The sequence below is a fragment of the Saccopteryx leptura genome, chromosome 1, assembly GCF_036850995.1.
Source record: "Saccopteryx leptura isolate mSacLep1 chromosome 1, mSacLep1_pri_phased_curated, whole genome shotgun sequence".
Classification (NCBI taxonomy): Eukaryota; Metazoa; Chordata; class Mammalia; order Chiroptera; family Emballonuridae; genus Saccopteryx; species Saccopteryx leptura.
In genome coordinates this window covers 61,482,716-61,509,846 of record NC_089503.1, presented here as the reverse complement: position 1 = coordinate 61,509,846, position 27,131 = coordinate 61,482,716, and the positions used below count along the sequence as shown (strand labels likewise).

The 27,131-nt window shown below is 38.0% G+C and overlaps 1 protein-coding gene across 2 annotated transcripts; it reads left to right on the top strand.

The window, feature by feature from the left end:
* Positions 1-22,921, top strand: THAP12 (THAP domain containing 12). 2 transcript variants are annotated; one of them, XM_066368920.1, is made up of 5 exons: positions 2-403; positions 8,943-9,063; positions 14,252-14,359; positions 19,139-19,175; positions 20,630-22,921. In XM_066368920.1, exons 1-5 carry the CDS (start codon positions 315-317, stop codon positions 22,561-22,563), a joined length of 2,289 nt encoding a protein of 762 aa, XP_066225017.1. In that variant the 5' UTR covers positions 2-314; the 3' UTR covers positions 22,564-22,921. The 2 variants fall into 2 exon arrangements, with proteins under 2 accessions (XP_066225027.1, XP_066225017.1); XM_066368930.1 differs by lacking the exon at positions 14,252-14,359 and having other exon boundaries at positions 1-403.
* The last annotated feature ends 4,210 nt before the right edge of the window (positions 22,922-27,131 follow it).

Below are 27,131 nucleotides of genomic sequence, written 5' to 3'. Positions count from 1 at the left end.
GGCGCCAGGGTGCATTGTGGGAAGGAGGCGGCAGCGTCCCGGGCGGGCGGGAGGTGCACCAGCGGCGGCGGCGGCGGTAAATCCTCCCGGCCGCTTACAGCACTGTGGAGCCGCGTCCCCAGCTCGGCCTCGGACCGCGGCGCCCCTCCTGCCCCTCGCGGCTTCTTGCTCGCCCGCCCCTCCCCCCCGGCGCGCCGGCCCTGCGGAGCCGGCGGGCCCGCGGGCCTGGCTCCCCTCCCCGGCCCCGACGGGCGTGCGGGCTGCCCTGAGGAGGCGGGGAGGGGAGCGCTGGGCCGGCCCGCGGGAGGGCGACGATGCCGAACTTCTGCGCCGCCCCCAACTGTACGCGGAAGAGCACGCAGTCGGACCTGGCCTTCTTCAGGTTCCCGCGGGATCCGGCCAGGTGAGCGGCGGGCGCGGAGCCGGCAGCCGGGGTCCCCCGCCACGGTGCGCGCCGCCAACCGCGGGCCCCGGAATGAGAGGGGTGTGTGTGTAGAGGTGGCACAGCCTCGGACCCAGGTAGAGAACGGGCCGCAAGCAGTGGGCGGGCGGGCGCCCGGGGACCTCGGAGCACGTGCGCCGGCGGGGGTTCTGCGCCGGGGGCACCACCTGAAATAGGCAACCAGGGCGGCACGCGGGCGGGATAAGGTAGGTTCTCGCCCTGGATAGCGTGCTGTGTGACATTGGGCAAGTCGCTTTCTTCTCTGGGCTTTAGTTTCCCCACCTGTGAAAAGAGGGACTTGGCCTCTATGGTTGTGGTCACCAGCGTCCTTTCTTCTTGCCACAACCCCCCGGAACAGTGTTGCTCTTCAGAGTCTGGGCACCTTCTTTGATCTCAAGTCAAGTCACTACTGCTCCCTCCTTCGGACTTGCTCCTGGTACAAATTCTGGCTCTGGCCGTTACTCCGTATCTCGCTTCGTTATGTGGAGCTAACCGGCTGGAAAGGTGGAGGTGGGGAGGGGGTGAGGAAAGTGAAACCTTCCTTGAGGTGATTGTAGCTCTGTAACTTACAGAGAGGGGATAGCATAGGGACTGTGATTGAAAGACTGAGGAGTTTTCCTTGGCCTCTCATTTATTTAGTCATTTCAAATCAACACACCTACTGTACCTTAAGTGCTGGAAATTCACAGGTGAATAAGTGTTGCTGCCTGCAGAAAGCTCACAGCCCATTAAAGACAGACGATTGTAATATAACGTGCTGTTTATTTATTCATCAAATACTTATTGAAGGCCTACTATGTGCTGGGCATTGTTCTGAGCACTGTGAATGTACAGATGAATAATGTACAAATTCACTGTTCTTAGGGAATTTACGATTTAAAAAAGACATGTATGGATAAAAACTCTATTCATAATGCAAGATAGACCAGTGGACTTGAATAGAACCGCTAGAGTGTGAAATAGCTCATTGGTCTGGTTTCAGATTCCAGATTACAACTAATATTTAAGAAAGCTTTTTGGTGGAGTTTTGGTGTAGTATCAAAGAAGAACATCTTTGATAAAAAACAGTTGTTTTTTTTTTAAAGATTTTATTTATTGGTTTTAGAGAGAGGAGAGAGAGAGAGAAAGGGGAGGAGCGGGAAGCATTAACTCGTAGTAGTTGCTTCTCGTATGTACCTTGACCAGGCAAGCCTGGAGTTTCAAATTAGCGACCTTAGTATTCTCGGTCGACCCTTTATCCACTGTGCCACCCCAGGTTAGACAAGAACAACACAATTTTGTAGAAAAGGAGGAATATTTTAATAACCTTTTAAGCTGCATGTCAATGTGATGCCAGATTTTCTTCATATATTCAACGAAAACAATGTATGGCAACAAGCCCTGTCCGGTTGGCTCAGTGGTAGAGCGTCGGCCTGGCGTGCAGGAGTCCCGGGTTCGATTCCTGGCCAGGGCACACAGGAGAAGCGCCCATCTGCTTCTCCACCCCTCCCCCTCTCCTTCCTCTCTGTCTCTCTCTTCCCCTCCTGCAGCCAAGGCTCCATTGGAGCAGAGTTGGCCCTGGCGCCGAAGATGGCTCCGTGGCCTGTGCCTCAGGCACTAGAATGGCTCTGGTTGCAACAGAGCAACGCCCCGGATGGGCAGAGCATCGCCCCCTGGTGGGCATGCCAGGTGGATCCCGGTCGGGCGCATGCGGGAGTCGGTCTGACTGCCTCCCCATTTCCAACTTCAGAAAAATACAAACAAAAAACAATGTATGGCAACAGATTAAATACAGTGTGTCCGTAAAGTCATGGTGCACTTTTGACTGGTCACAGGAAAGCAACAAAAGACTATAGAAATGTGAAATCTGCACCAAATAAAAGGAAAACCCTCCCAGTTTCTGTAGGATGATGTGGCAGCATGTGCACATGGGCAGATGATGATGTAACACCGTGTATACAGCGGAGCAGCCCATGGCCATGCCAGTCGAGATGTGGACGGTACAGAGGAAAGTTCAGTGTGTTCTGTGTCTCGTTAAATTCGAATCCATGACCAAAGTGCAACGTGAATATTGGCGCGTTTATAACGAAGCACCACCACATAGGAGTAACATTACTCGGTGGGATAAGCAGTTGAATGAAACCGGCAGTTTGGTGGAGAAACCCTGTTCTGGTAGGCCATCAGTCAGTGACGAGTCTGTAGAGGCTATACGGGATAGCTACCTAAGAAACCCTAAAAAAATTGGTGCGTGAGCCCACATCAAACTGCACTGAATAGGTATGAAACTGAGAGAGTTTTCCTTTTATTTGGTGCAGATGTCACATTTCTATGGTCTTTTGTTGCTTTCCTGTGACTGGTCAAAAGTGCACCAGGACTTTACGGACACACTGTATAAAAGCTGATGTGAAAATCTAATTGTCTTCTATTAAGCTGGACATTAAAGAGTTTTGGAGAAATGGAAAATAGTGCCATTCTCACTAAACTAAGCATTTTCAGTAAATGTTTTTTGCTTATTTTGGAAAGTATAGTTATTTTTCATTAAAATGTTATCTATGTTAACATTTAATGGGATTACTGTTTTTAGAATTAATATTCAAAGTTTTTCTCAGTTTTAATTTTTATAATTAAAGTATTGATAGATAAAAACCCACATAAACAAAATAGCTCCAATACTTTCAGAATGTAAAAGGGTCCTAGAGACAATATTAAGTTTGATAATTGCTTATATAAAATATGATTTTTAATTTTTTTTTTTTACAGAAACAGAGAGGGATAGATAGGGACAGACAGATGGGAACGGAGAGAGATGAGAAGCATCAATCATCAGTTTTTTGTTGTGACACCTTAGTTGTTCATTGATTTCTTTCTTTTATGTGTCTTGTCCGCGGGCCTTCAGCAGACTGAGTAACCCCTTGCTTGAGCCAGTGACCTTGGGTCCAAGCTGGTGAGCTTTTGCTCAAACCAGATGAGCCTGCACTCAAGCTGGTGACCTCCGGGGTCTCGAACCTGAGTCTTCCATATCCCAGTCCGACACTATCCACTGCGCCACTGCCTGGTCAGGCTAAAATATGATCTTAAAGTACTTTCATATCTCATTTAGTCCTGTAAAAATGCTGTGAGTTATAATAATAATGTTTCTCACAGCATACTTTATATTCTGTACACTAGGCGCTATTCTATATGTTTTATGTACATTATTTCATATAATACTTGTAATAACTTTTGAGATAGTCCTTGTTTTTAGTAACCAATGCAGGCACAAAGAGGTTAGCTAATTTATTCAAATTCCCACAGGAATACCTAAAACCCCAAGAGTAGGATAATTATATAATATTACTCAAACTTATTTGACCATAAAACCTTTTAAAATAATAGTCTTTGGAATATGATTTTAGAAATGCTGCATATTATTAGGAGACTATTGAAGGAAAAAATTTAAAAATAAAACTTAAAGAGTGGTCAATGTTGGTTGAGTAGTACTATGTGAGTAAGATGAGGATAGAAGGTGACCATTGGAAGGATGGAAGTTATTAATAATCTTGAGGAGTTTCAATGGAAAAGGGATAAAGCAGAAGACTCCTTGATCAAGGATGTGAGATAAGAAAGTAGATACAGTGAAAGTGGACTCTTAACTAGTTTTCCTATGTAGAGGATGAAGGTTAAGGAAGTTTTTAAGATGGGAGATATTAGGACATGTTCATACTGATGATAATAAACTGGTAGGATATATATAGTATGTTGAGAGACCATATACTGAGAAGAAGTTTTTGGGGATGCTTACCTACCTGGGTGTGTGTATATACATACTCATACTCACACATGTATGAATACACATCTGAATCAGGAAGAGTTTCCCTCAAGAAATGACATTTGAGCTAAGATCTGAGGGCTGGTCTTTGCATAGGCTTTTCTGTACAAAAGTGAAAAAGCAATAAGAAGAGGATACTAGGCTGAATAAACAGCATGGGGAACAGCCATAAAATAGAAATGACCACAGTGCATTCATAAAACTGAAGGTAAGACCTGTGAGGAAGGTGGGATGTATGATATGAAGGTGGAATGGTGGACAAGGTCCAGAACATGCCAGGTCTTCTAAGACATGTGAGGAGTTGGTTTTTTTATCCTAAAAGTAGTAAGATACCACGAATGATCATAGAGAAACGCATTCTCAGATTGGCTTTTTAAAATACTCTGCAGCAAGGATAAAAGGGATTAGAGAAGGGCAAGAGCTCAGTTTGGAAGTAGAGGAATTTGGGGAGTCACTTCATTCTGCTAAGGGAAAAGGCTACAGAGTATGGAGTACAGGGCACAGAACAGTGACGGGGAGAGCTAGGAGTGGAGCAACATTGGGAAAAAGAATAACAGAGATAATTATAAAGTATGTAAATACTTGTATGTGTGTATAAGTATATATGCATGCACATAAATATATGTATGTATGTAAAAAAGACTTATTGTGGTCATATATAGTATTTTTATAACTTAATATAAAACATATATACAGAAGATCACAAATTATAGGTGTATAGTTTATTGGATTTTTTTTTCCTGGCTTAAAAAAATATATAGAATATTATTACCATCCCACCCTGGCCAATTGGCTCAGTGGTAGAGCATCAGCCCAGCATGTGGAAGTCCCTGGTTCAGTTCCCAGTCAGGGCACACAGAAGCGACCATCTGCTTCCCTACTTCTCTCCCTTTTCTCTTTCTCTCTTCTCTGTCTCTCTTTAAACAAACAAACAAAACAAAACAAAAAAACCAAAAGAATATTATTACCATCCAAAACTCCTTCTTCCTGGTGGTATGATTTCACTGTCAGACTTCAAACAGATTATTTGGTTATTAAGAGAAGGGGAAGAATGAGTGTTTCATTGCTCTATGATAGACATAGAGAAAAATGCAAAAATGGTAGCCTTAGGATTTGATGAATTTTTACAGAATGAACATACCCAGGTAATGTTTGAAATATAGAACAGTACCAGCATCTCAGAAGTCTCCTTTGTGTACACTCCTTGTTACCCCTCCCCAAATGTATCCACTGTTCTGACTATCATTACTATGTTGGGGGTCTCCAAGGCCACCCCCATATTCAGAGATTGACTAGGACTCATGGGACTCAGCATATAGTTGTACTCACAGCTAAGACTTACATATTATAGCAGTGTACATGGTAACAACCCACATCAAATCATAAGGGGAGAGCCTGACCTGTGGTGGCGCAGTGGATAAAGCGTCGACCTGGAAATGCTGAGGTCGCTGGTTCAAAACCCTGGGCTTGCCTGGTCAAGGCACATATGGGAGTTGATGCTTCCAGCTCCTCCCCCCTTTCTCTCTCTCTCTCTCTCTCTCTCTCTCTCTCTGTCTCTCTCTCTCCTCTCTAAAAATGAATAAATAAAATTAAAAAAAAACTTAAAAAAAAAAAGAAATAATCCAAAAAAAAAATCATAAGGGGAGAAAGACACAGGTGGACGATGGAGGCATTCATTTGTAGGCTGCTTTATGTCTCTCCCTCCATGGGAGGCAGTCACACAGAACCCACTTCTCTCAGCAATGAAAATGTAGTAACGTGTGCCATGTTTCTGTCTGGAGAAGCACATTAGAGAGCCAGTGCCTGAAGATTTGATTGGAATTGAGTCATAGATACTTTCTGCATTTGTACTGGCCATTAAATAATTGCAAATTGCCTGTTCAAGTCTCTTGCCCTTTTTACATTGAGATGTCTAGTTTATTTTTAGGAGTCCTTCATATATATTTCAGATATGAATCCATTGTTGGATATATGTATTACAGATATTTCTTCCATTTTGTGGGTTGTCATTTCACTCTTAAATGGCTTCTTTTAATGAAGAAAAGTTACTAATTTTCAACTAGCTTAAATAATTTATCTTTTTCTCTTGAGTTTGTGCTCTCTGCTGCCTTTCAGAGATCTTTGTTTATTCCAGATAAAGAAGGTAGTCTCCTATGTTGTCTTTTATTTGTTTTACCTTTCCTATCTATATCTAAAGTTCACTTGGAATTTATTTTTGAATATATGGCTTAAAAATATGGGTCAAGATTCTTTTTTTCATATGGATATTCAACTAACTCAGCACTGTTAAAAACTTGTCTATTGCTGTGCAATGGTACCTTTGTCTTAAGTATCCATAGCTCTTCATTTTGTTCCATTGTTTTATCCTGTGCCATACTACACTGTCTTAAAGCTGTATAATACATCTTAGTGTCTGGTACTGGAGGTCTTTCAGCTTTCTTTTTTCAAGATTGTTTTGACTATTCTTGATCCTTTAAATTTCTTTGTAAAAACTTTTAGAATCATCTTGTCATTTCTCTCTCTCGCACACACAAATACACACAAAAAACTTGTTGAGATTGTGATTGTATTGAATCAGTAAATCAGTTTGTGGAAAATTGATAACTTTAGGATTTAGTATACCAATCCATGAACTTGTATATTCTTTCATTTATTTAAGTTATTTAAAATTTTGTTTTCTATTAGAGGTCTTGCTTTAGATTTATTTCTAGATATTTCATATGGAAGACAAAAGTGTAGTGAATTTGAGTGCTCTTGGTATCAGAAAGCTGTTCCAACTTAGTTCAGAGATAATACATCCCATAGGGTTCTCTGCAGGTCTTCACAGATTTAAGAATTATAAAACAAATTTAATGGGGTGGTGAACACCCAATACAATATATAGATGATGTATATAGAACTGTACATTATTAACTATTGTCACTCCAATAAATTCAATTAGAAAAAGAATCTGAAAAAAAGAAACTTAACTGTATGAGTATGGCAAATTATCTTATAGTGGGACAGATTTTATACCAAATTCTTGGGTGTGGAAACATGAAATGCTTATAATCATAATGCACAATTGTGTAAATAGAACACATTAACCATCATTACTGTATGTAGTAATGCTTTTTGTCTGAATGAAATGCTGTACAATTGAGGTATAGTTTTAGTTGAGGTTAGATAACCAACATTTCATCATCGTTTTAAGTCACATACATATTGAGAGTGGAGGGAATTATTGTTAGCGTGTGTGGAGTGGTGAAGTGTAATGTTGAGACATAAAATATTCTATGATAGAATTATAAAATGAATATGTTTTCAAATTTGTGGCACAATTCATGACATTTTATTCTTAGAAACTTGAGGAATGAGAGAAAGATCTAGCTGTAACCTTTAGCAAATTACTTAACATTTCTATGCTTTCATTTTTTCATCTGCACAAAGGGGATAATAATAGTACCCTTTTTTGGAAAGGGCTTAGAACAGTGTCTGGCTCATAATAAGTGCTTAATATTTGTTTGTCTACAGATAATGAAGCATCAAGAGGGCATAGACTTTGTCTTGTTCACTATATTCAACACCTGTGTACTAGATTGTATACTAGATTGTGCATTCATGGAGCTTGAAATCTAGTCTGTACATATCATTATAAATAATAAATCATGTTTGTAATAAGGTTGTCATGGTTTCATAAGAAATTCTAGTTAATTTATAGAACATCTACTTACTAAGTTTTTACAATGACAGTGTTGCTCTCTATACTTGTTTAAATTGAAATCTTGAGGGGAATGTTAGGCTGTTGGCCTTATGGTTGTGCAACTTTTTACTTCTAGCACTGGTGATTGAGTTCTCTCTGATGCTTGAAGTCCTGGGAGCTGAAAGACTTAGGTTTAAATTCTAATTTTGTTGTTGATTTTGTATATGACTCTGAGCAAATTACTTTTTTTTTAAGCTGTGTGTGTGTGTGTGTGAGAGAGAGAGAGAGAAGGAGGGAGGGAGGGAGGGAGAGAGATAGAGAAGCGTGCAGGGAGTGAAGAAGGGAGAGAGATCAGAAGCATCAGCTTCTCCTAACCTGTGGTGGTGCAGTGGTTAAAGCATCAACCTGGAATGCTAAGGTTGCTGGTTCGAAACCTTGGGCTTGCCTGGTCACAGCACGTCAAGGAAGCAACTACTATGAGTTGATGCTTCCAGTTTCTTTCTCCCCCCCTCCCTGTCTCTTTTTACCTCCCTCTTCCTCTCCCTCCCTCCTTTCCTCTTTCCCTCTCTCCCTTCCTCCCCTCTCTAAAAATTAATAAATAAAATTTTAAAAAGCATCAACTTATAGTTGTATAACTTTAGTGTTCATTGATTGCTTCTTATATGTGCCTTGACTGGGGGGCTCCAGCAGAACCAGTGACCCCCTTGCTCAAGCCAGCTACCATAGGATCATGATGATTCCTCCCTCAAGCTGGCGACCTCAGCATACTAGGTTGACACTATCCACTGCACCACCAACGGCCAGGTAGAAGTTAGTTCTTAATCTTCTCTGTAATTGAATGTAATAAATGATATCTTAGGCTTCTTCCAGTTTTTATTTTTTTATTAATCAACTTCACTGAATTATGTTCTGTTCTGTGGGTTGGGGGTGCAGGAATCCATGGTCCATAATATGTATTTGCCTTGAAACTGAATGCTGAAATTTAAATGTTGAGCTCATACTCCATAATTGTATTTTGGCTTTATTTATAGGTGCCAGAAGTGGGTGGAGAATTGTAGGAGAGCAGACTTAGAAGATAAAACACCTGACCAACTAAATAAACATTATCGATTATGTGCCAAACACTTTGAGACCTCTATGATCTGTAGAACTGTAAGTAATAGGAGGGCGTAGTTTTTTTTGGTTTTCTCTCTCACTCTCTGGTTGGAAGTATAAATCTTTCCCTATTAATGTTGGAGGGATATTCTTATACCCCATCATAATTTTTTTAAAGAGGAAGACAAATTTGGAGCTGAATAGTATCTATTTTGTTCTGAAAAACATGTTGGTTTTTTTTTTTTACCCCCTTTTCTGATGCCCCAATTCCTACTCACCAGAGGTAGCCACTTTTAGACTTCCTGTGTAGCCTTCAGAAAATTTAGTTTATTGTAAAAGTGTATATTTATTTAAGATAAAGTTGGTGTTTTTACTTGAAGCAATTTCTTTGGAGTTTTTGTGTGTGTGAAATCTTCATCAAGGAATGGAGGTCTTTGTTTTCATGTTTTATTAGAACCAGCCCTTAATTTTTATGTGCTAGTTACAATAGGAAGCAGATCTATCCCTTTAATGTAAAAATTTCCATTAATAATTTGCAATTTCACATTAAGACCTGATCTCTCTCATTACTAACAGTGTTACTACTGTTAACTGTTGATTTGCCCAAGTCACTTCTCCTATTGGGCCCCAGTTTCTAATTAGATTAGACATGATAATTCCCGAGGCCTAAGATTTTTAACACTCTTTGTTTCTGTTACTGCTAGGATTCATAAAAGGCAGGCATGGGTCAGATTTTATTGAAATGGAGCAGATTTGAAACACTGAAAACTAGTCAGGAAGACAGTTTTGTTAAATAATACATAAATTCTTGTTTAGGTATAACTAAAATATTATCCCAGATATTGGGATGGACATAAACTTGATTTGAACATATACTATATATTGTTATGTAGCACTTTATTTTGATATTTTTTTCAGATACATTTTGCAGAGGCATCAAAAAACTAAAGAATGATTGGGTTATTTTATTTCTCAAAATTAATTTAAGCAGATACTTATGAAGTCATTGGGAGGTGAGCCAATTCCGGTTCAAAAGTTTAGTAACAAATATTTGAGGGATAATTTTGACTTGCTTTGTTAAAAGGGTAATAATGATCAACTAAAATAGAGATTTTATATTTTAAAAGCCAAACCACTGTTATGTTTTTGACAGTAAGTACAAATATCCCAAATTACTATTTTAAATACATAGGCCATATATATGTTTATGTTTTTATTTTAGTAATCAATATGGTCTCTTAATTAGATAATTCCAATAAGATTAATATGAGAAATTTAAAAAATAGTTCATTCATATTCTTGTTTAGTCAGAGGATAGAATAGAAAGATAAGCTATTTTTGCTTTTCTAATTTTCCACACAATTCTTTGATTTTTGAATAAATTGATGCAAATGTGAGAAAAATGTTACTTCTACTAATGTAGAAGACATTGCTATTAAAAGCTGGATTACCTAATATCTGTATCCAAACGTTTAAGAGTATGACTTTATTAATTTGACATTTAAAATCAAATCAGTAAACATTTATGGCTAGTTCAGGCTAGTTCAAGCAGAGCCAGATACCTTAATTCAGCAGTTAAAGATTAACCTTTTTTTTTTTTTTTTGAGAAAGAGAGAGAGAGAGAAGGGAGAGAGATGAGACTCATCAGCTTATAGTTGTGGCACCTTAGTTGTCCATTGATTGCTTCTCATGTGCCTTTTTTTTTGGTATTTTTCCGAAGTTAGAAGTGGAGAGGCGGTCAGACAGACTCCGTCTTGAGCCCAACTGGGATCCACCCGGCATGCCCACCAGGGGGTGATGCTTCCTTGCGTTCTAGCGCCTGAGGTGGAGGCCATGGCGCCATCCTCAGTACCCGGGCCAACTTTTGCTCCCATGGATCCTTGGCTGTGGGAGGGGAAGAGAGAGATAGAGAGGAAGGAGAGGGGGAAGGGTGGAGAAGCAGATGGGCACTTCTACTATGTGCCCTGACCGGAAATTGAACCTGGGACTTCCACATGCCAGGCTGATGCTGTAGTCGACCAGCTAGGGCTTTTCTCATGTGCCTTGATTGGGGGACTCCAGTTGAGCCAGTGACTCCTTGCTTAAGCCAGAGACCTTGGGCTTCAAGCTAGTGACTTTTTGGCTCAGGCTGGTGACTCGGGGATCATGTCATGTCAGTGATCTCATGCTTAATCAGTGACCCTACACGCAAGCTGGTGAGCTTTTACTCAAGCCAGGTGAGTTCGTGTGCGCTCAAGTCATTGACCTCGGAGCTTTGAACGTGGGATTTCAACATCCCAGGTCGACACTTTTATCCACTGTGCCACCACCAGTCAGGCAAGATTAACTCTTAATACTGAGTTAAAATGATCATTTACATGAATTGAATATAGCCCCTTTTGGCATGCATACTTACAAATAAATATTTATAAAAAGTTGCATGTTTTTCATTCATTTATTCTGTTTTCTGTCCTGTAATATTTTTGATAGCGAATTAACTTGATTTGAATTTTAAAAATTTATTAGAATATTTTATTTCTTTTCTCCTTATTTAATAATTGGTAGGATACTAAGAGCTGACTATGTATGTTTGCCTTTTGAGATGATTGCTAAGTGGGAAAGATGAAACACTTTGGGTATTGTATAGTTTTTGCTCTATTCAGTGATTGTGTCCTGCATCAATCCCTGATTCAGACTTCTTGGTAGCGCCAGGATAACTGGCTCAGCATTAGAAGCTAGGTGTCATTAAAAAATAGGTTTTCAGAGTGCTCTCTCTCTCAGTACATGCCGGCCTTCACTTCCCCACAGCTTCTGCCCCACCCCAAGTGCATTACCTTTGCCCTTCCCTCTCCTAAGCTCCAAGGACTTTTCTTTTGCTTCTGTAACTTGTTTCCTGAGCCTACACAGCCCAGCTAGCTCACTTCTACCTCTGTAACTTTCTAAATGAACTTTAAAAAAAATCAAATTTTTCTTTGTGTTTTCTATGAGGCATAGGATTGATTAGAAAATATTAACTCTAAAAATAGAAATTCTTCCCAGATGTGTTTTAACAACTCTGGATAAAACCTAAAGTAGTGTATTTTCTTTAGTTATATGGAAGTTAGGGATATTGATACTCCATGAAGTTGAAAATCCATAAAACTTGGACTCTCCAAAAACTTAACTTCTAAAATAGCCTACTGTTGACAGAATCCTTTTTGATAACATAAACAGTCAATTGACACATATTTTGTGTGTTTTATGTATTATGTACTGCATTCTTGAAGTAAGCTAGAGAAAATAAAATGTTATTTAAAAAATCATGAGAAAATACATTTACAGTATTTCTTGAAAAAATCCACATATGTAAGTAAGTGTACCCGTGCGGTTCAGTTTGGTGGTGTTCAAGGGTAAACTAATTTTCCTTCATGTCTTTCTAACCTTCCTTCCCTGGGTGAAAAAAAATATAGACATTGTTATTTTTGTTTAGCATATATTTTGACCAGGTTTTTTTTAATTTTTATTTTTTATTTATTCAATTTTTTAGAGGGGGGGGGGAGAGAGAGAGAGAAAGAGAGGAGAGACAGAGAGAGAAGGGGGAGGAGCTAGAAGCATCAACTCCCATATGTGCCTTGACCAGGCAAGCCCAGGGTTTCGAACCGGCGACCTCAGCATTTCCAGGTCGATGCTTTATCCACTGGGCCACCACAGGTCAGGCATGACCAGGTTTTAATAGTCAACTTTGAAACAATCACTTCTCTGGAGAAAGCTTTTAAAAGTAAAGCATAGGGTGTGAGAGGGGAGTAAAGAAGGACAAGTATGTGGTAATGGAGAGTGATTTGACTTTGGGTGATGGGTACACAACATAATGTTTCAAATGCTATAGAGATGTTTATCTAAAACATACACTTTTATTGATCCATGTCGCCCCGTTAAATTTAATTTTCTAAAGAACAACAACAAAAAAAACAAGCATGGTTTGTCTATCTGCAAATTTGGGAAGAATTTAATGGCACAACTTTTTTGGATGAGCTGGGGGTGATATAGTATCTACTATTTATCTGCTTCTCTGCTTCTTTTTTTGATTGATTTTTAGGGGGGGGGAGGGAGAGAAACATTGTTTTATTGTTCCAGTTATTTATGCATTTATTGGTTTATTCTTGTATGTGCCCTGACCAGAAATTGAACCCACAATCGTGGGGTACTGAGATGACACTAACCAACTGAGCTACCTGGCCAGGGCAACTATTCTACCTCTTAAAAAACTTCTTGTCTCTACTTGACTTCCTCTGGGCTGGCTGTGGAAACTGTCACCATCTAAGAACACATCTAGCTGTTAGCCAGATTGGATTGGATTAACAGGAATTAGGATAGAGCATAGACATCTTTCAATGACAAGAACATTAGAATTAGAATGGGATTTAGAAATACCTGTACCTAGTTCAGTGTTTGCAAAAATGTGTTCATGTATATCTCTTGTGATATGAGTGATTTCAGGTGGCAAATGAATCAATTTTTAATTTAGAAGTTTTATAAAATGTGTTAAAAAAATCTAACCAGCCCACCAGACTATTATTTTGTAGTTTTTATTGCTTAGTGTAGTGTTAACTAAAAAAGTGAGTGGATTGTTTAAAAGTACAGGTGGTATAACTGTATGGCAAGAATTATTATCATTAGTATGAGAATAACTTCATTTTGGGGAATATTGATCTAATTTAATACTTGAAGTTCATTCAGTTGAGGAACCGAGGTCCAAAAAGTGCAAGTATTTGACTAGGGTTCTTCCCGTGAGTCGCTGGTAGGGTTTGGACTAGTTTCCTAGTTCCATATTATTTCATTGTGTCTTGATACTTCTCAGAAATAATAGCAAAAGTGGATTGAAAAGCAGGTAAGGGAGGGAAGAATTATTATAGAGCATAGAAGAGGATAAATTATTTACAAAAACTGTGCCTGCTGTTGATTTGGGTCGGCTCGTGGAAAGGCAGAAAAGATAAAGTACTGTAGCTGGGAATCTGGATTAAAAATACATATGCAAAATGCAAATACAATTTATTTTTTATACCTATTATTATTAGTTCAGTTCTTTTATTTATAATAGTAAGATTGCCAAAAGGGCAAATACAGAAAATGTTAGAAATAATAAGCTGATCTGGATTGACACCATCAATTCTTCGAGTCTCTCTCTAGAGTTTGAAGGAATACTGGGGAAATCATTAACATAGAATTTTATTTATGTGTAATACATTCTTAAGGACTAGCTCTGAATTAACACATTTTTCTTTTTCAGAGTCCTTATAGGACAGTTCTTCGAGATAATGCAATACCAACAATATTTGATCTTACCAGTCATTTGAACAATCCACATAGTAGACACAGAAAACGAATAAAAGAATTGGTATGTCAATGTGCTTTTCACCCCCAACCCCCAAGTATACTGTGAAATCACATAGATGTATTCATGTTAAAATTGAACCAAGTTGCTCTCTATTTCAAAGGTCCCAATACAGGAAATGCATGCTGTGTTTATTATTTAAGTAGCCAGAATGTAAAATAATTACCATATTTTTCACTCCATAAGATGTAGTTTTTCCCTCAAAAGTGGAGGGGAAAATGCCTGTGTGTCTTATGGAGTGAAAAATAAGGTATTTTATTAAATATTTTAACACTCCATTTGGTTCAGAATATATTTTTCTTATTTTCCTCCTTAAAACCCTAGGTGTGTCTTATGGTCAGGTGCATCTTATGGAGTGAAAAATACGGTAGTTATTTTTAAATTGGAAAATCTCTCTCAAATTTAGCCAGTTGATACTCATTAACTTGGGTCAATGTGTTTACAGGCTGCTAGCTCATTCCCTTCCTGGGAAGGGAAAAACAAAACAAAAAACCCACTACCTTTTCTTTTACAGTAAAGAAAGTGGAACTGAGATATTCCAGAATTCAGCACAAATGGATACAGAAAGGAAAAGTATAAAAGTTAAGACATGAATAGTTTTGCCTAGAGATAAAAGGTCTTATTGTTGTTAGCTACCTGCAAGGTTTAGAAAGAGCGTCTAAATCTCTGTATATAGTGTCATTTATGCATGTTTTTACATTCCTTTGATATCCTTTAGTTCTGATGATCAAAACCTACCTGCTTTTTGTTGACCTTAGGCCAACAAAATTAAGTTACTCAGACTCAGTCCATGGCTTTCTCTTATCATTACCACCAGCAAAGCCCTTATTTTGTTATTTTTTCTTCTTCCACTATTACTTTTCCACCCTTCACTGTTGGTGCCCATGCTAGTGTCTTTAATATACAATGTGTCATTTCAGTCTACCTAGTATGTGCTTTTTGTAAGATAACATTTATGTGATTTTCCTCTATGTTTACCTTTCATATTTAGATCTTTAATCCATTTAGAGTTGTATGTATGGTATCCAGTAGAGATCTAATTTTATTTTCCTCCTTATAGAGAAAACCAGTTTTCCCAACCTGGTTATTAATCCATCCTTTCTTTTGCTGGTATGACATTCCACCTCAGTCATATACAAGTTTACATATATGCATATGCAGGGCCGTTTCTGGGAGCCCTCTGTCCTTTTGGAATATTTATTTGCAGGTGTACCACACTGATTTTATTACTGTGGCTTTAAAGTATATCATGCATATAGGGCAGTTTCTTAACTCTCCTTTTTCAAAATTGTGGTCCTAGCCATAAATAGGATAAAAAAAACACACACACAAAATAAAATGGCTAAAAAGTAACAGAAATCACTAACAAAACTAAATATCAGTTCTTTGAAAAGACTTACTAAAATACTTTTAGGAATGCAGTAAAATAATTGAAAAAATTTTTAGGGATTTTGTTCTAGTTCTATAAAAGAAAATATGCACATTCTTCCTTAGATGACTTTCTGAAGACATGGTTTTTGTTGGTATCGATTGTGTATTCTGGATGAGATTGTTTCCAGCAGCTTTGAAGACCCTTTTTTATTAATACTAATAGTCTACGGGTTTTCTACGTAGTTGATTATATCATCTACAAAGAAGGACAGATTTATCTCTTGTTCCAATTTATAATTTTAATTGTTTTCTGTTGTCTGTTTATTGTTTAGTTAAGATCTCTGCTACTGTGTTGAACAGTCCAGTAACATCACACCTGGTACACTTTCCTTGTTCCATTAAGTCTGATATTTGCTGTTGTTATTAAGATAGTTTTTGTCAAGCTAAGACAATCTTCATTCCTTTCTAGTACTCATTTTCAGAGTTTTTGTCTTAACTTGTTGAATTTATTAAATGCATCTATTCAGTAGAAAAGTTCATGATTTTTTAATATAGTAAATAGACATTAATGGGTTTTCTTATGTTGAACCATCTTTACATTCCCCTGCTCAACCCTACCTGATTGCAATATATCTGTTTTTATACAGTATTGGAATTAGTTGGTCAATATTTTTTTAGGATTTTGCATTTGTAAGTTTGGCCTGTAATTTTTTTTATGTAATTCTTTTATCCAGTTATGATACCAAGGTTCTGTTAGTCTCATAAAATGAGTTGGAAAGCTTTTCTTTTATTTTTAGAACAACTTATATAGGTTTTCTGCAAAGTTAGATTGAAATGTGATAAACCATCAGAGGGCTTGAGTGGGTGAGGAAATATTTTGATTGCCATTTCAGTTTATTTATTGGTTTTCTCTTCTGTGTGTTTCATATGTTGCCACAAGTTTATGAACTTCATCTAGGATTTGGAATGCTTGCCAAATAATCCTAAAATTATTTTAATAGTCTTCAAGAAAATGATGGTTAGTTTTATCAATGATTGCAATACTAGTGAGTTACTTTATTGGTTTCTTGAGAGATTTACTTTTTTTCTTTTTCTAGCTCTTGAATATTTAGCTATTTATGTGTATTCTAAGTTATAAATGTCTCTAAGTAGGTTTTTGCTACATCTCATGTTTTAGACATGTAGTGCTTTCCTTGGTCAGCTTTGAGTATTTTGTAATTTCCCCTATTTCTATAACATAGTATAATTCTTGTTTTTATGCCTGACCAGGCAGTGGCACAGTGGATAGAGCGTCAGACTGGGATGCAGAGGACCCAGATTCAAGACCCCAAGGTCGCCAGCTTGAGCACGGGCTCATCTGGTTTGAGCAAAAAAGCTCACCAGCTTGGACCCAAGGTCGCTGGCTTGAGCAAGGGGTTACTCGGTCTGCTGTAGCCCCACAGTCAAGGCACATATGAGAAAGCAATCAATGAACAACTAAGGTGTCGCAATGAAAAGCTAATGATTGATACTTCTCATCTCTCTCCGTTCCTGTCTTTCCCTCTCTCTGTCTCTCTCTCTGATAAAAAAGAAAAGAAAAATAAATTCTTGTTTTTAGTTTCTAGATATGGGTTTATTTTTAAAACCATTTTGTATATTTTATATCAGATGTTATTAGGTGATACATAGAGTATGAATACAGTCTATGTGATGCTGATTCTTTCTAGTTTTTTGCATTCATTATTGCTGTTGAAGTCTTTACCAGCCTGATTCTTTCTTTCTTTTCTTTTCTTTTCTTTTTTTTAAGTGAGAGGCAGAGAGGCAGAGAGACAAACTACTACATGTACCCCAGACCAGGATCCACCCAGCAAGCCCCCTATGGGGTAATGCTCTGCCCATCTGGCACCATTGCTTCATTGCTCTGCAGCGAGCTGAAACCATGGAGCCATCCTCAGTGCCCCAGGCTAACTGGCTCCAACTGAGCCACTGGCTTTGAGAGAGCAAGAGAGAGAGAAAGGGGAGGGAGAGGGATGGAGAAGCAGATGGTTGCTTCTTCTCTATGTCCTGACCAGGAATTGAACCCAGAACTGCCACACGCCAAGCCAACACTACCACTGAGCCAACCAGGCAGGGTCTGATTCTTGATTATTTTTAGGTGATCTACCTTTTCTCCCTCAAAATCTTCAGGTTATATATTTGTATATTTTTTTGACATTTTAGTTTTGCTAAACTATATCTAGATGTGAGGTTTAAGTTCTGAGAAATCCTCAGTTGTTATTTCTTTATGCTTTTCTTTTTAAATTGGTTTGAGGGAAAGAGGGAGGAAGAGAGAGAGAGAAAGGAACATTGATTTGTTGTTCTGCTTATTTGTGCATTCATTGGTTGATTCTTGTATGTGCCCTGACAGGAATTGAACCTGCAGTCTTGGCCTATTAGGACAATGCTTTAATCAATTGAGCTACCTGGCGAGGGCCTTCTTGCTTCACCTCTATTTGTTTTTCTGGGACTTCTCATAGATGAATGCTGATACTGCACAATGCTGAATACTTTTAAGTCAGCTTTCTCCTTAGTATTGTATGTGTACCAAGGGTGAGGAGCTCAGCACTTCCTGTCCTGTAGCTATTACTTCCCTGTAGTCTGCCCCCCAGGGAACCTCAAATACCTTACAGCAGGCACACTGTTCCAGACCTGCCATCCTCCTAACTGTAGTCCACAGGCTAAGGAGGGATAGTTTCAGGCTGGCTAGCCTGCTGACATTTCTTCATATCAGTATCATATCCAGTGCTGCCCAGCAGGTACCCTATTGTCTCCAGCTGCCACTTGGTGCCGCTGTTTTCTGCCCTGGAATAATAATGAGGTGGTAGTGGGTTAGAGGAAGAGATCTGATTGTTGTAGTGGGTTAGTGGAAGAGAAAAAGACACAACTGGAAAGTTGCCACCTGGTGCCATCTATGCTGTGTGCATTCATTTCTTTTCCATATTGCCACTGTGTCACTTCTCCTTCCCAGGGGTTTGTCATAGCTTTTGTAGTAGGTTGTAGAATCTAGCAATTCTCTCTTATGTATCAACCCCCTAAGTTAGAATTGGGGGTGGGGCGTGATTTGTGTCCCTTTGGATTTAATCTCAAGTGCTATGGTATAATTTCATGCCTTTTATGAGCCAATAAACACTTATAACCCAAACTTATGATGACTTAGGTATAAAGTAAGTTAAATGATATAGTCCTTCCCCTCTAGTATTTTATTATAAGCTTGGAGTCATTAGCAAATTAAATTTTCTGGTTTTCTCATCATCTCTGTTTGAAGAATGTATGTCGTACAAAGAATTTATGCTCTTAAAAGAATTAAATTTGACTCCAAATATACTTTTTACTTCTGCGTCTCATGATATACTGGAGTTAGTTTCTTAAAGCTTTTTTCCTCTTGTCATTTAGAGTGAAGATGAAATCAGGACACTGAAACAGAAAAAAAGTAAGTGCTAGTGTTAATGACTCAACTTCTGAAGGCCTTTTTAAAAGGCCTTGAGCTGGATAAAGACAAATAATGTTTTATGTCCAAAACCCACTGTAAGAATGATGTAAGAGTATGGTAAGCATTGTCCTGTGGCTTGGAATGCTTTGTGCAACTGAAACCTTAGTTTATCTTTGTTGAGTGCCACTGTGCCATACACTTTGCCCACTAGCTGCTCTCAGTGTAATGGGGGTGGCAGGCACACAGATAGTGTCCCAGTATAGTGAAGGAAATGTAGCAATAAGGACAGAAGTGGAATCTCTCTATTCAATGTGTAATTGTTTAGGCATAAATGCTGTGGGAATACTTAGCCTTATTGAGGGTAGGAGTCCAGTATTACTGCAGGTATTGATGCCTGAGCCGTGTCACTAAAGGATGAAGGCTAAAAATTATTTTTGTTCTAATCGGTTATTACCATTACTCCTCCTTCTATTATTAACATAACTTTTTATTGAGTGCTTACTGTGCCAAGTCATTATTCTAAGTGCCTTACTTTGTATCAATTCATTTAATTCTCATAGTAGCCCTAAAGTAACTACTATTATTTCCCCCCTTTATAGATGAGGAGACATGGACTCAGGCAAAGAAAGGAGGGAATGGTATTCTGTACAGAAGTAGAGTGGCTTGAAACATGGTGCCAGATTTGGGAACTATATTCATTTTGTTGTTGGAGTTTCTAATAACCTGTGATGGTTAGACATGAACCCAGAGGGGACCACAGTGGCCAGGATTTGCAGGGTTATGCATATGACTGTGGGCAGAACACTTAACTACCAGGCCTTAGTTTTCTCATCCAAATATGAAGAAATTAAGCTAAGATTTCTAATATTTTATTATTAACCCTGAAAATTGCATGACTATACTCTATATTATATTGGTTTTATAGGTTTCTTATCTCCCATATAAAAGTATAGATTTAATGGTTTGATAGAAACAGCATCAGCATGGACCTCGGAGCCAGACAAGCTTGGATTTAAATTTCACCTCCATCTTTCTAACTGCATCTGTGACCTTGAGCAGTTATTTACTGTCATTTGTCAAATGGAGTTGTTACCACCTTCCTGTAGAGGAAGTAATTGGATACATTTAGAATGTTAACACTACCTCATAAGTATTCTCTTCTTTTTTTCTGAGGGTATGGACTATCTAATTACTCTATATGTGATGTGCCTTGTGGTTAAGTTTATAAGAAATTGTTCCTCTGTACATGTATGATTAAATTATCTGTTCAGAGTTTGTCTCATCCATTATAGTGTGTCTTATTTTAATCTTGATCCTAATCTGTGGTCCAGTAGATGCTCTGTGAACATTGAATAAATGAGTTTGTAGATTTTAAATGTTTAACCAATCAAGAATGTATTGTTTTTTTGTTTGTATGGTTTCTCATAAGCCTGTTTATAAAATCTGTTTTCCAGTTGACGAAACTTCTGAACAGGAACAAAAACATAAAGAAATAAACAACAGCAATGCTCAGAATCCCAGTGCAGAAGAAGGGGTTGAGGAACAGGATGAAGATGTTTTACCTTTAACTCTTGAAGAAAAAGAAAACAAAGAATACTTAAAATCTTTATTTGAAATTTTGATTCTTATGGGAAAACAAAACATACCTCTAGATGGACATGAAGCTGATGAAATCCCAGAAGGTCTCTTTACTCCTGATAACTTTCAAGCGCTGCTGGAGTGCCGGATAAATTCTGGTGAAGAGGTTCTGAGAAAGCGCTTTGAGACAACAGCAGTTAACACATTGTTCTGTTCTAAAACACAGCAGAAACAGATGCTAGAGATCTGTGAGAGCTGCATTCGGGAAGAAACTCTGAGGGAAGTGAGAGACTCTCACTTCTTTTCAATTATCACTGACGAGGTAGTGGACATAGCAGGGGAAGAGCACTTGCCTGTGCTGGTGAGGTTTGTTGATGAAGCTCATAACCTGAGAGAGGAATTTGTGGGTTTCTTGCCTTATGAAGCTGATGCCGAAATTTTGGCTATGAAATTTCACACTACGATAACTGAGAAGTGGGGATTAAACATGGAATATTGTCGAGGCCAGGCTTACATTGTATCCAGTGGATTTTCTTCCAAAATGAAAGTTGTTGCTTCTAGACTCTTAGAGAAATATCCCCAAGCTGTCTATACGCTCTGCTCTTCCTGTGCCTTAAATATGTGGTTGGCAAAATCAGTGCCTGTTATGGGAGTGTCTGTTGCATTAGGAATAATTGAGGAAGTTTGTTCTTTTTTCCATCGATCACCACAACTGCTTTTAGAGCTTGACAGTGTAATTTCTGCCCTCTTTCATAACAATGAAGAAAAGGGTAAAGAACTAAAAGAAATATGCCATTCTCAGTGGACAGGCAGGCATGATGCTTTTGAAATTTTAGTAGACCTTCTACAAGCACTTGTTTTATGTTTAGATAGTATAAATAATGACACAAATGTTAGGTGGAATAACTGTATAGCAGGCCGAGCATTTGTACTCTGTAGTGCAGTAACAGATTTTGATTTTATCGTTACTATTGTCGTTCTTAAAAATGTTCTATCTTTTACAAGAGCCTTTGGGAAAAATCTCCAGGGACAAACTTCTGATGTCTTCTTTGCAGCCAGTAGCTTGACTGCAGTGCTGCATTCACTAAATGAAGTGATGGAAAATATTGAAGTTTATCATGAATTTTGGTTTGAGGAAGCCACCAATTTGGCAACCAAACTTGATATTCAAATGAAGCTCCCTGGGAAATTCCGCAGGGCTCAGCAAGGGAACTTGGAATCTCAGATGACTTCTGAGAGTTACTATAAAGAAGCTCTAAGTGTTCCAACAGTGGAACATATTATCCAGGAACTGAAAGATATTTTCTCAGAACAGCACCTCAAAGCTCTCAAATGCTTATCTTTGGTACCCTCTGTCATGGGACAGCTCAAATTCAATACATCGGAGGAGCACCATGCTGATATGTACAGAAGCGACTTACCCAATCCTGATACCCTCTCAGCTGAGCTGCACTGTTGGAGAATCAAGTGGAAACACAGAGGGAAAGATATAGAGCTTCCATCCACCATTTATGAAGCCCTCCACCTGCCAGACATCAAGTTTTTTCCTAATGTTTATGCATTGCTGAAGGTCCTATGTATTCTTCCTGTGATGAAGATTGAGAATGAACGCCATGAAAATGGGCGAAAGCGTCTCAAAGCCTACCTGAGGAATACTTTGACAGACCAAAGGTCAAGTAACTTAGCTTTGCTTAACATAAATTTTGATATAAAACATGATTTGGATTTAATGGTGGACACATATATCAAACTCTATACAGCTAAATCAGAGCTTCCTACAGATAATTCCGAAACCATTGAAAATACCTGAGAGACTTTCAAGATACAGTTTCTCTTATATTTGACACTGAAAAAAATCTGTAAGAAATTTGAAAACATCTTATAGAAAAGCTATAAGGTGTATGTAGGCCACTTAATCACTGAATCTCTTGAGTACATTAGCCATTGATAATATGCCTGTTTAAATGGCCCCTGTTTGAACTCTCATGCTTTGGAGAACTAACTTCCTTCAGAAGACAGCATCAAAAGTGCCATGTGGCACTTCTGTGTGATCTCTGCTGATGGCACTTTGGAATTGTTTTAGTTAAGTCATTTTAGACATAACATTTATTATCACTGTAGATCCAGTTGTTGGGTATTGAGTTATCAGTTCTTTGAAGAAATAAATTTTGAGAAGGTGTGAGAGAACAGAATACATTTTATGAAATCTTAACAATGACGCTTACGACTAACCTTTGAATAGCAGGAGTTTTAAGTATGCTATTAAAAATCTGTGATGGACAGTTAAGGGAATTACCAGACAATGAAAGAAACATGAGCTTGCCAAGCAAGGATTTCAGTGTAAATTTTGTCTTTATTCAATGATCTTAAAGGATCACGTTACTGTTAAAGTTTGAATGGAAGAACCTGCCATTGTTGTTGCACATCTGGTGGTTGCTGTTTACATTCCTTTGTTGAGCCTATATCCTCATAAGCTTTTTAGCAGGTATATGTCAAACACTTCTGTTTCATGGTCAAGATGGGATCAGAGGCCATGGATGCTGACAACTGATTTGTCTATTTTATTCTTTTTCCATGACTGAATCTACTGCCTCGTCTTGATTTATAAGCAAAACCTGGAAAACCTACAAAAATGTGTTTTGTAGTTATCTAGGAATAATGCAAAAAATATTGCTGTTATTTTTGGTGAGGAAAATAAATTTTGTATAGTTTATTTCAACTTAAATAAAATGTGAATTTTCTTTAAAGTTCAGGTACCTTATTTTTGGTGTGGACAAAATAGATTCTTCTGGTAAATTCCCTTTTCAAAAATATTTATCATCTTCACAATTGAGGATAAGTTTAAATTTATTTTTTGGTTTATGATTTACTTTATATATTTGGGTTATGTAAAGACATTTTAATTAAGAAATTATTCAATGTAGCCTGACCTGTGGTGGCACAGTGGATAAAGCATTGACCTGAAATGCTGAGGTCGCTGGTTCAAAGCCCTGGCCTTGCCTGATCAAGACATATGGGAGTTGATGCTTCCTGCTCCTCCCCCTTTCTCTCTCTCTCTCTCTCTCTTTCTCTCTCTCTCTCTCTTTCTGTCTCTCTCCCTTCTCTCTAAAAATGAATAAGTAAAAATCTAAAATAAATAAAAAGAAATTATTAAATGTAATGTTTAACTGATTTTTTAAATAATAAACCCTGACATACAAATGGTCAGGGTTTGTGTAACTTTCTGGCAAAATGTATATGAATGACTATAATTGCATTATATTATTGAATTATTTTATGTTGGTATAAGTTAGGGTTACTTGAGTTTCAGAAAACAGAATGGGGCATATTTGTGGAGTGCTGAGTCTTAATGATAGCTGGCAGTGTACTTCCCTGTTGCTGACCATTCTGGCAGACTGTGTCAAATCAGAACACATTACCTATGCAGGTTATAAAGAAAGTGTCAGAGTTGACCTTACAGCCAGAGCTCTAAGGTACCACTGTCATTGGCAGAAAGTACTGTTCAGGTTCATGATGGCAGTGAAGGAGACACAGCTGGCCATTTAATACCTGCATCCAGTTCTTAGAGGGCACTTAAGAGGGATATGACTTTGGCAGATCATTTAACCCAGCTATGTTTCCTAAACTATAAAACCACACTTACAGTTGTGCTATGAGAGTTAAATATAAGGTCTACCAGAAAGTTCTGTCTGTTTTTGGAATAAAACAAAATACAAATTTTTCTTACCATCAATAAACTTTATTAAATAATATAATTGCCATTATTATTAATGATTTCTTGCTAGCGTGAGGGCAATTTGTATATCCCATTTTTGAAAAACGTTTTATCTTTTGATGTGAAAAATTGAACCAGTGCTTGTTTGATATCTTCTTCATTTTTGAATTTTTTGCCCTTCAGAAAATTTTGTAAGGACAAAAACAAGTGATAGTCGGAGGGTGCTAAGTCCGGGGAATATGGTGATGCGACAGACATGCTTCTGTAGCATTTCTTCCTTGTTGAAATTTCGTAAAAGTTACAGTGGCGTAAATGAACTTTATCAGTAGCCATGGGTACACTATGGCTTCACACATAAGACTAACGTGAATCAACTTTGTTTTAGTTAATTTGCTACGTCAGTATGTATACATTAAGTGATAAAAATAGAGAGGCACACACGCCAAATAAACGTGCTTACGTGTCAAAACTTGTGATAGAAACGGACAGAACTTTCCGGTACACCTTATAATTTATTATGTTACCTATGACTACTTAACAACATCCTAAAACTTAATGGCTTAAATAGTTTATCATTTCTCAGTTTTGTGGCTTGGTCCAGTGGTTCTTTTGCAAGTGCCTTCTGGGCTGTCTGCATTTAGCAGGCTGACTACTGCAGGCTGGATAAAACACCTGGGCCTCCATGTGGCCTTTTATCTGGGGCTTATGGCATGGTGGTCCTGGCACCAAGAGGGCAGTGGCAGTAGTGTCAAAGCCTGGGCTCGAACTGACAAAACATTGCTTTCATGACATTCTTTTGGTCAAAGCAAGTCACAAGGGTGGCCCAGAATCAAAGCATGAAGAAATAGGTTCTGCATCTTGATGGGAGGAACTGCAAAATATGGCCCCTTTCAGTCTGCCATAATAGTGTGTCTAAAACATTCATGCAATAAGCACCTTTTAAGGTGCCCATCATTTGTTTTTTCCCTATATGTTCTCTAAATTAATTTGAGAATGTATTGAAAGCTTAAAAACCCTAATTTGTTACAAGGCATTTTCACAAACTGATCTTTGAAGGTAGATTGAGTCAATGATAGTCTCCCCACAATGAATCAGTTTGTCATTTTTGCAAAACTAGACAGTGTGGTAGGTGTAGTGACTATTCCATAAATATTAGTTGGGTGCTTACTGTGTGCCAGGCTTCCTGATTAAGTGCTAGCAATAACTGATGCACTTTCTTACAGAGCGTATGACCCAGAGTTGGCCCACAGTTAGTTGCTATTTAAAACTACCACACACACATTTTTATAAAGTTAAGTGAATCAGATAATTGAAATTAAAGGAAAAGAAAATAGCATATAGGTATCCATAAAAACCTTGTGCAGTTTTTAAAAATTCCATATCATCTAAATAGCTTGCAAAAGAAACTAGGAAAATTTATTCAAGGTTTCACCTCCCTAATTGGAAGAACTTTTTGCTTTTGACATACCACTCTCATTTTTGGGAAAGAAAATTAACACAGTTGAAAGCCTGACATAGAATTTGTTACTTGTAAAGTAAAAGAACAAATGTTTTATTAATAATTTTATATAATTTTTACTTTATTCTTAATAATATCTGTGTAAGGTAAATAGTGGATTGAGTTGAAAGAGGCACTTCCTCTGCAGTAACATTTGGATCTGGTTTTCGTTTCATATTAGGGACAGCCACTTTTTAAGTGCTATTTAAAATGATAAAGTTATAAAACTGGAAAATTGTACTTGCAGTGTTTATTAATAGTTATACTTGAGAGCTTACACAGCTCTTTGAATATATCGTTCAAGTTGTCAGTGAAACTCAGGCATGTATTATATTATCCTTATTTTTCAGTTGAGAAATCAAGCTTGCAGAGATAAATGAATTGCCCCAAATTATATAGCTAATAGATGCCAGAGCCAGGTACTTCAGTCCTTCAATCTTAAAATTGATTGTGAAAGCCCCTTCATTCTTAAGGTTTATAAAAGAAATATTTGCTTTAGGAATGGGCCCCTTTTATGTTCTTGCTTTATCCATTGCCAGCTTTCAGCACAGCATCTCTAAAATGTGGTCATTATAGTCCACGTGGGTTCCTAGAAAAAAATTACAAAATTGAAGCCTGAAAGTTCTGAGACTTTACAAACTGGGTGTAGAAATGCTGCCACCTTTGTTTGCCTGCCAAGACACCACCACAAAGGACTGTACATCCAGGTCCATTTATTTCACGAGAGTGGGTGCAGCTGTCTTTGCTGTAATCAAATGCGCCTCTGTAGCCAGCTTTTTGTGGCCAGAAAAAGCAAAGTAATTTTTAGTGCAGATTAGCATAAAATTCTACTAGATCGATTTCAGGAAACAGTTACTAGCTTAGAAACAACAATAAGTGTGATCTACAGATTGGCTAAAATGGTAGTTAATTTCTAGACCTTTTTTTAAATGCCCCTTATTTCTCACCATAAATACTATATAAATAGAGTACATTACCAGCCACTGTATTTGGTTTCATAAATTATTTAGACAGGGTGAACAACAGACTTCAAAACTAAGTAGAGTTAGTAAATCTGACCTTTTTAATGAGTTTGAATTTACAGTAGTAGTTTAAACATCTGGAAGTCTTAATTCATTCCAAATGTTCAACAAGGATATACTGCAAAGAGGATATTGTAATTGGG

Coding starts and splice junctions, on each gene's coding strand:
- THAP12 (XM_066368920.1), top strand. CDS start 315: ATGCCGAACTTCTGCGCCGCCCCCAACTGTACGCGGAAGAGCACGCAG. Junction 404..8,942: donor TTCCCGCGGGATCCGGCCAG/GTGAGCGGCGGG, acceptor CTTTATTTATAG/GTGCCAGAAGTGGGTGGAGA. Junction 9,064..14,251: donor CCTCTATGATCTGTAGAACT/GTAAGTAATAGG, acceptor TTTCTTTTTCAG/AGTCCTTATAGGACAGTTCT.